The following is an 8855-nucleotide window of genomic DNA, read 5'->3' on the forward strand; positions in this document are numbered from 1 at the left end:
TTAAAAAAAAAAAAAAAAAAAAAAGAAGAGAGAATACAGACACAAGAGGAGACCAACCCGGCCCTAGAGAGCACGTAGAATCTCACGTGTCGAGCACGTGAGCTAGAAAATACACGAACTGAAAATAAATATTTGTTTTTTGTTCGTGAAAGGGTTTCAGATCGGTTGATTGGTCGGTCCCTTTGTAAAAGATGAAGCCGTGGAAAATCAACCGGCTGGATCGGTTGGTGGAGGGGATGAAATGACGGAAAACCCAACCCAGGAAGAACGGCAATTGGGACTTCGTAATTTTAAGTTTGTAACCTCTCTTCCAATTTCTATCTTCAGAAATTTAATTTAAAGGCTAAAAAGGAAGGAAAAGAAAAAGTGTCGGTTGTGTGGTTCTATTGTTTTCCGGTATCCGGTGGGCCGATTGGAATGTGAGGTGTAATTTGTATGGGCTGTTTATGAGCCCACTGTAACGTTCCTCTTCAATTTTGGGTTATTTTCAATAACATGCTTGGAACTGAAGTTGAACTTCAAAACAAAAACAAAATCATGTATTCTATGGGCGGATGGATGGGTGTAAGGATGCGTCCATGAAGGCGGTGGCCCAGAGTCCAGACCTTGAGAGACACGGGCAAAGCCACCACTACCACATGGAATACGACGTTCAGAATTCCGAAGTAAGTCAAAGACCTTTCCATCCAATATTAAGTTCTTGGAATGCTTCATACGTTACAGGCTAATTGACACCCTTAGATGTATATGCCATTTCTTAGCTATTTAATTAATTTTACTTATCAATCACATTTTTTTTTTCAAGAGTTTTAAATGATAGTATTCAATTCACTATTTATTTTTTGTTCAGTTGAGGTGAAGAATGTTTTATCCATTAAGTTATGTTTACATGAGTATTTACCTAACTTATTGGATTCCTTAAATTTTGAATCATTTTATTTTAGTTTATTTTTTCTTATTTATTTTAAGTATTTGAAAATTCCTTATGGGTGTTTTATTCCATTTTGTTTTTAGTAAAAGAAAAATTGACTACACTAACATAGCTTCTAATGCAAAGATTATAAACTAAAAGAACTATAAAAAAAAAAAAAAATTAGACGTTGAAATAAAATATTATACTTGGAACAAAAACAAAATAAATATAAAAAATAACCCAACAAAATACTCTTTTGAGTTTAGGGTTTCAAATTCGTATTTTACCTCTGGGTTCAATTAAAAGTTTTTATTAAAGTGAACCTTTGTAAAATATAATAAAAATAAAATAACAACTTATGAGTCCAATCACTTAAAAACTCAAATTCTCTTGAAAGTTGCAAACCCTTTAGTTTGAAGTAAATACGTATAAATTTCACAACCAAAGAGATCTTGAAAAAAAAAAAAAAAAAAAAAAACAATAAGAGATACCTCTCAAGACTTTGTATCGATCATTGAACTACCAAAATTAAAGATATCTTGAATTAGGATCATTTAAAATTAAAATTTAATAATGTTAGTGTTCTATATTTTTCTCATAATCTCTGCGATGGATGTTGAGGTCCGGCGGAGAGCGGCGGAGGGAGAGGAAAAAGCCAGCGAATGGCAACCAATAAATTAGTTAAAAATTCAACAGCCAGATCAGGCTCCGGCGGCGCCAGCCGGACACTGCTTTGTTGTTGTCATTGGTTCGGCCACGACCTAATCACGCGTTTATTCCGCGTGTGGAACCAACGACCTCACTTTCTCTCTTCTTTCCTTTTTTTTTTTTTTTTTTTTTTGAATTAAAAAAACTTTTCATTCTTACATTTTTAATTAGTTTTAAAAACTTATATTTTTATTCTATTAAACTTTTTACTACTACTATTTAGTTTTTTTTTTTATGCTGACATTTCATTCATTAATTTTAATATTTTTATGTATAATTTTTAATTAATTAAACAAAGATGAAAAATAATTAAATAAATAAAAGTGAATAATTTGAACGTAAAATACTAAAATTAAAACTAAAAACTTACAAACAAAAAAAAATCCCTTTTTTGCAATTCCAAGTCATGAGACTTATCTCTATTCCTCTCTGTCAATTACCGTAAATACCCCTCCACATTGCTCTCTCTCATACTTTTAAAATTTTAAAATTTATTTTTCTGCCACGTGGCTCAAGCCCAATTATTATTGGCTGTACAACATCTTGGTTTTCCTTTCGTTGACCATGTAAAAATTTAAATTCAAAAGTCTTAATAAATTAGATTCCTTTTTCCAACATACAAAAGCAATTATTCTTAATAAATATTCTTCACTTTTTTCTTGATCACTTATTTTTATTTTTATTCATTCTATTTTATTTATAATTATGAAAAATTTTAATAGCAATAAAATATCTACTTTGGCTTCTATAATTTTAAAAAATTGTTTTATGGTTATTATAATATTATCTAATATTTACCAAATTTTACCGACATAAAAAAAAAACTCTCTAATTTTATTTCTCATAGGGTCTTAACAGAAAGAAAATAAAATTATATTATAGACACTTGTAATTTAAATAAAGTTGAGATTCTAATATCATATTGAATAATAAAATTTGAAGATTAAAATGTATTTTAATATTAAAACTTTTTAAAAATAATTCGAATTTATTTGATTACGTGGAAAAAGAATTAAAGCGAACACGGACACAAGACGTGTTAATAAGTGGACAAAAAATAATTTCCGTTGTTTCTGCGTTTCTTCTCAGGGGCACAACCGTCAATTCATTGCTCCCCTCCGTCTCGAAGCTATAATTTGCAGGGCTGAGCCGTTCGCTGTTCGCTTACCCCACCGATTCACCGACAGCTACATATAAAGAACAGAGCAAACCATATATACCAAGCAATCCAGCAAAATTTCAAATACCCATTGCAAATTTCTTTGGAAAGAAACCTTCGATTCGCTTCATCGAGAAACCCAAACGTCAATCGAGTGTTCTTGTGGCAGGAGGGGTGATGTCGAATCAAGATCTAGAGCGAGGAGCGGCTAAAAATCCACCGAATAGTAACCCAACTGGGAACTATTCAGCTCCGCCTTACCACGTAGAAACTTCCGAGAAGCAGTGGACGCCATGGCTAGTTCCAATGTTTGTTGTGGCTAATATTGCTATGTTCATTGTGGTCATGTACGTCAATAATTGCCCCAAAACCAATCTGGGTTTTGAAGATAAGTGTGTGGCCGGTTTTCTTGGGCGGTTTTCATTTCAGCCCTTGAAGGAGAATCCCCTCTTGGGGCCCTCTTCCAATACGTATGTTTCTTCTTCTCCTCTGTTTTTTTTTCTTCTTAATTTCATCTCTGTGTGTGCGCTTGGTGTTTTGATTTAGAGTGTTTTTTCGTGGATTTGATTCTATATGCTTATGAGTTTTAGAGTTTCGTTTTGCCCTTTTGGTTGAGAGGGGAAATTTAGTGATGGCAATTGAGAGTGTTTATGTTTCGAATTTGGGGAAAAGAAAATTATGGATTGGATTCTTTTGTGTTCATATGCTTCTGCGTTTAGTCCTCCATTCATCTTAATTGAATCTATTTGCCTGAAACATCTTGGTGTGCAGATTGGTGAAATTGGGAGCTTTGAAATGGGATAAGGTCGTCCATGAGCATCAAGGATGGAGACTCCTCTCCTGTATTTTGTTGCACGCTGGTATCATTCATCTTCTTTCAAATATGTTGAGTTTGGTTGTGATTGGGATCCGCCTTGAGCAGCAATTTGGATTTGGTATGTCCCTTTTCTTTGAAGTCTTATTTTAAACATTTGTAGCTAGTTATAAACATTTCTATGATCAAACAGAGTGAGCGTTGTGGGTATCAGCTTTTCTGATTGTGTAGGATAATTTTCAGCTGAGTTTCGAATCTTTTTGTTGGATGATGCCGACTTCCATTATCCCCTTACAATGCCATCTTTAACTTCAAGTACCATTAGTTAGCCTCAAATTGTTTACTAACACAAAGTTTTGTGAGGGAATCAAGTACAAATGAGTCTGCAGTTGTGTAGTTATCCGCCCGTCAAGCCCTTTCCTGTCTGAACGTCTTATATTTGTTTTTTCAGTGTGCATCGGAATAATATATCTCGTGGCTGGAGTTGGTGGTAGCGTAATGTCTTCCCTGTTCATCCAAAACAGTATCTCAGTTGGTGCTTCTGGTGCCCTCTTTGGACTTCTCGGAGCTATGCTATCTGAGCTCTTGACAAACTGGACGATTTACACCAACAAGGTTAGCTACTACTCATCGACTTCAACTGAGTATTTGTGTTTGTCATAGTTTTATCTATTTACTTTCACTATGGTGAGTTTGAGTTCCATAGCTAAATAAACTAATTGTGTTTCTGTAGGCTGCTGCACTCTTTACCCTCATCGTTATTGTAGCAATTAACTTGGCAGTTGGAATTCTACCTCATGTAGACAACTTCGCGCACATTGGAGGATTCTTAACAGGATTCCTTCTCGGGTTTGTGTTGCTCATTCGTCCCCAGTTTAAATGGATTGAACGTCATCATCTGCCACCCAGTGCTCAACGTGTGCCCAAGTATAAAATTTATCAGTATATTCTCTGGATTGTTGCTGCAATTCTACTAGTTGCTGGGTAAAGCTCAAAACCTTACTTTTCATGTAGTAGTAGTTCTTTTCACTTCCAACAAATTTGATCATATTTGAATCAAGTAAGCTAATTCAGTCCATTATTTGTTGCAGTTTTACTGTTGGGCTGGTGATGCTATTCAGGGGGGAGAACGGGAACAAGCACTGCAGCTGGTGCCATTACTTGAGCTGTGTGCCAACCTCAAGATGGGACTGTGGGAACTAATCACTTTTGTTTTGTGTACATAGTCACACTTAACACTTCACTTTTTGGTCCTTCGGGTTTTAGATTGCTTTTGGCTCCATGTATATTAATAGTTTGAGTTTATGATATATTTTCAGATCAATATTATTGATTATTGCCCTGTTTCGTACATGGATAAACTGTTCTAATATCTGTAAGAAACTTGAGAGAAACTTGGGGAAGATGGGATCATTGTCTTTTTGGAGTCGAATACGTGAAAAATAGAGTAGAAACAGAACAGAACATAGATTACTACCATCATGAAAATTCTAAGAACAATGATATGTCTTTCTAGTTCTAAGATTGAAAACTTGGCAGACCTCAGGTCTCAAAGTTCATTATTAAGACTACTGATATAAGTAAGCAACTATTGTGAAGTAGAAGAGGGGTAAGAAAAGTGAGATATTAGACGGCGTCAGTATCTGTAACCCACAGGCATACCGAGTTGGTCGAGTCGACCTGAACCAGGATAAGCTTTCCCAACAAAATTGGACTGCAATGTTGATACCTGCTGTGGAGTCAATCTTGATTCCCCAACGCCATATGCAGAACCCCGCTTAGCAGAACTCGATCTCTCGTACTGTGGGCGCTGTCTCGGAGCACTATATGATCTCATTTTAGCTCTTGAAGATTCAGTACAGGCCATGTAGCTCGGATACTCCAAGTCGCCACTGAAATAGCTCCTCGTACTGTCGCTCTTGGTCGGGGTGAACGGGCTTTTCTTCGTACTAGCACCCCTTGACGAGACGGAAAAGAAAGAGCTCTCCTCAACTTCATGAGAGAATTTAAATGGACATTGAGTTTCAGACTCTTTTGATGAAGGCAGTTCAGAAGACAGAGCAAGCTTGATGGAGCTAAAGAGGCTCTTGGGTTTCAACTTAAACTGAGTCTTATCATTCTCGATTTCAAGGATTCTATCAATTTTTTCAACATCAATAGTTGTAAATCTTGAGCCACTCCTCTGCATCTGTTTAAACCTAGTGCTCCTTGTATGTGGGCTGTGTTCAAATTTCTCCGGCGTAGCAGGATCCTACAAAACAAAAGATCTTTAGCCAAGGCAGCCATGTTTGATGCTGCTGCTACAATATGGGGAACTAAACAAAACTCACAAGAGTAGAGAAACTAGACGATTTGATATCCGAATGCGAAACTTCATAACATTGACTCCGTCCTGATCGAGCCCGTGCCTGTGCTCTGAGTAACGCTTGCATCCTCTGTATCCATTCAGCTGTCCGCTTCCTCTCGATATGGCCTCGAACCAAAGCCTGAAGTTTCACCAACCCTCGTAGAGCTCTCAATGCCTTCCTTGCCTTCATCAAATGAAACAGACAAAAACAATCAAACCCAAGTGGAAAAGGCTGAAAGGAAATCATATCAGTATTTAATTCCCATAAAGACTTCCTCAAGTGAAAAGCTGGCTAAACATGAAGAAGACAGACATTACAGAATGCCATAACTTGGTACAGTTCAGTACAACATTAAATACTCCGAACCAACCCAATGTCCTATATGCAAAGCTTCTTCCAAACAATGTTATATTCATAAAACATATATCCAAAAGAAGAATGGCATAAAACTGTAGCCAAACAGAGCCTAATTCCATTTCCATCAAACCGGACGAACCAACCCCACTAGGCATCTCTTACATCTGATCCACCTATGCCACCAAACAAAACAAGCCCCCTAGCTTCATTTTCTTTTGGGTTTGTGATATCTCAACTGGGTTCCTAAAAAGATGAGAACTTTCACCTGGGTCTGGGTTAAAAAAGGTGAAAGCTAAGTTTTTTACCATAAAAAATCACTTTTCTTGAAATGACAGAGCTTTTTCTGAGATCAAAATGAAGAAAAAAGTAACATTTTTCGTAAATGATATAAGAAAAAGTAAAGTCGAGAGGGTAAATTGAAGATAGAGAATACAAAGATAGCAAACACTCAGCACCATCTACAATCTGAACATTTCCTTTTCTTTAAACAATTTCCAAAAATGAAATAAAATAAATAAATAAACAAATGTAAGTACAGAAGAGAGAATCCAGAGCATCAATATGGTGAAAGCTCCCTTCCACCTTACAATAAAAGGGAGTTAAAGTGACAGGTGGCAGAACTGCAGGGGAAGGGTCACACGCGGTGTTCAGATGAAGAGATAAGACGACACCGTTTTGTAGTTGGAAACCAGTACTACGAAAACGACGTCGTCCGGAAGAAACTTTCGTGTTTCAATGTAAGAAAATCCTTCCCGTTTCCCATTGGAAAGCAATCGTCCAACCACTTTGTAAAAAGCTTTATTAATTTTTGGAAATTGTATATTATTTTTAATATTTAATCTGATTTGATTTGAGATGTGACTTGTGAGTGAGTAGAGAGCTATGAGTGTGCACCACACCCAACAGCTAAGACAAAAAAAACAAAAAAAGAAAAAAAGGATGCTTTTTGGTAATCCCAATGTCAAAAGTTGGAGATTTTATTAGTTGAGATTCTAAACCAAATAATAGAGAATGAAATGGTTGAATTCCAAATTTGACTTTAAATCTCTTTCCAAGGTGTTTTTGGCACTACAAATGAATTAAACCAAATTTTAAAAGATGAAGAGTATAAAAAACGAACCAGAAATCCACGAAATGCCGCCTGGATTTTGATGGCGGCCCACTCAGCCTCGTGAAAGGCATGGGCAACCGTCATGCTGGGCACGGACCGTCCACTATTAGTGAGCTTGACGACGGCAGCTGCGGCATGAGCGGCGGCGACGGCGGCTTCGGCAACTGCAGCGGAGGCGGCAGCGATGGCGACGGCGTGGTGGTCGGGATTGGAGGCGGTGGAGTCATGGTGACGGGTCTTGGTGTTGTCCTTGTAGGATTTGGCGAAGTGCCATTTGGGCTTGAGCTTATTGGAATTAGGATTGTTGGGTGTAAGTGGGTCGGGTTTTTTGAGACCGAGGAGGCTGCGGAACCATTTGAAGGCTTTGCCCATTAGAGGCTTAAGGGGTGTGGCGGCGGTCGGAGGCGTGGGTTTTGGTAATGGTTTGGGCCATGGCGGGTTCAGAGAAGAGGAAGAAGAAGAAATGGGAGGTTGAAGAGAGAGGTATGGGAATGGAAATAGAAGAAGAAATGATATTGTAAATATGGGACCAAAAGAGGGGAGGGTAGTGGGAAGTGGGAAAGGGGCTAAGTCAAGTCTATTTGGGCGCGTCGGTGAGTGCCCTGTAATACTACTATCCCTCGCACGTGCCGTCCTTTTTTCGACACCTTTTGCTGTCTTCAAAATTCCTATTTTCTCTAATCCATTCTTCTTTTTGTGTTTTAAAATATAAAAATACAACAAAATATGTTTGGCATACTTATTTTCGAAGACAACAAGGTTATTGTTTTTTTCTTCTTCTCACAATACATTCTCTTAGAGGCCTAGTGTTTTTGCCGATATACCGTCTGATGTCTGGCTCAGATACTATTTGTAATAGCCTCAAGCCCTTCTTCTAATAGTAACGTACTTAAGGGAAATGTCAAACTAGGTGGTACGTGATAGGTCAAAGCATATAATATTTGGGCGGTTACAAAATAGATACACGCTATTAGCCTATGACTAAGAATTAAATAAGATGCATATGGTAAACTGCAAAGAAAAACTAAATATCCTCTACAATACGAGATATTAGCCTACTCAACCGTATGTACGAAATGATATTTTCTGTGATTATGTGAATGAAACCCTCTAAAATTCTTGTACATGGACAAGTCATTCATCTGGGTATTAATATTGTGATGAGGTTAGTCAATCATATATTAATTCGTAGGCCCACGCCAATCTTTTCCAACTAATTTGATTTTCAATTGACCAACCAATTAATAAAATAATTCAAATTCAAATTCAAATATAAAGCAAAAGATTGTGGATATAAATTAAATTATGAACAATCTTTTTCTCAAATTCCCAATTATATTGACAACATATTAGGTGTTATCCATTACTATTAATAACATGAATTATTTGATCTTTCACTAAACTATTTTAATTTTGTTTCTTCTTTTTTTTTTTTTTTTTTTTTC

The 8855-nt window shown here is 36.7% G+C and overlaps 3 protein-coding genes across 4 annotated transcripts in view; 2 read left to right on the forward strand and 1 right to left on the reverse strand.

The window, feature by feature from the left end:
- The window catches only part of LOC111491622 (heat stress transcription factor B-2b-like), a 2255-nt gene extending 1761 nt beyond the window's left edge, over positions 1-494 (forward strand). For both annotated transcript variants that reach the window (XM_023140604.1, XM_023140603.1), the window contains exon 4: positions 26-494. The gene's annotated coding sequence lies outside the window, so the exon portion shown is untranslated. The remainder of the gene's footprint in view (positions 1-25) is intronic.
- Positions 495-2745: 2251 nt separating this feature from the next.
- LOC111491076 (RHOMBOID-like protein 2) lies at positions 2746-4947 on the forward strand. Its single transcript, XM_023139819.1, has 5 exons — positions 2746-3250; positions 3552-3715; positions 4046-4209; positions 4328-4578; positions 4686-4947. Exons 1-5 carry the CDS (start codon positions 2958-2960, stop codon positions 4795-4797), a joined length of 984 nt encoding a protein of 327 aa, XP_022995587.1. The 5' UTR covers positions 2746-2957; the 3' UTR covers positions 4798-4947.
- A 93-nt stretch (positions 4948-5040) lies between these two features.
- Positions 5041-7954, reverse strand: LOC111491075 (protein IQ-DOMAIN 14-like). Its single transcript, XM_023139818.1, has 3 exons — positions 7420-7954; positions 5925-6125; positions 5041-5845 (listed from the first exon to the last, which is right to left on the reverse strand). The coding sequence occupies exons 1-3, from the start codon at positions 7780-7782 to the stop codon at positions 5231-5233; spliced, it is 1179 nt and encodes a 392-aa protein (XP_022995586.1). The 5' UTR covers positions 7783-7954; the 3' UTR covers positions 5041-5230.
- Between the last annotated feature and the right edge of the window lie 901 nt (positions 7955-8855).

Source organism: Cucurbita maxima, unplaced genomic scaffold, assembly GCF_002738345.1.
Source record: "Cucurbita maxima cultivar Rimu unplaced genomic scaffold, Cmax_1.0 Cma_Scf00016, whole genome shotgun sequence".
Taxonomy (NCBI): domain Eukaryota; kingdom Viridiplantae; phylum Streptophyta; class Magnoliopsida; order Cucurbitales; family Cucurbitaceae; genus Cucurbita; species Cucurbita maxima.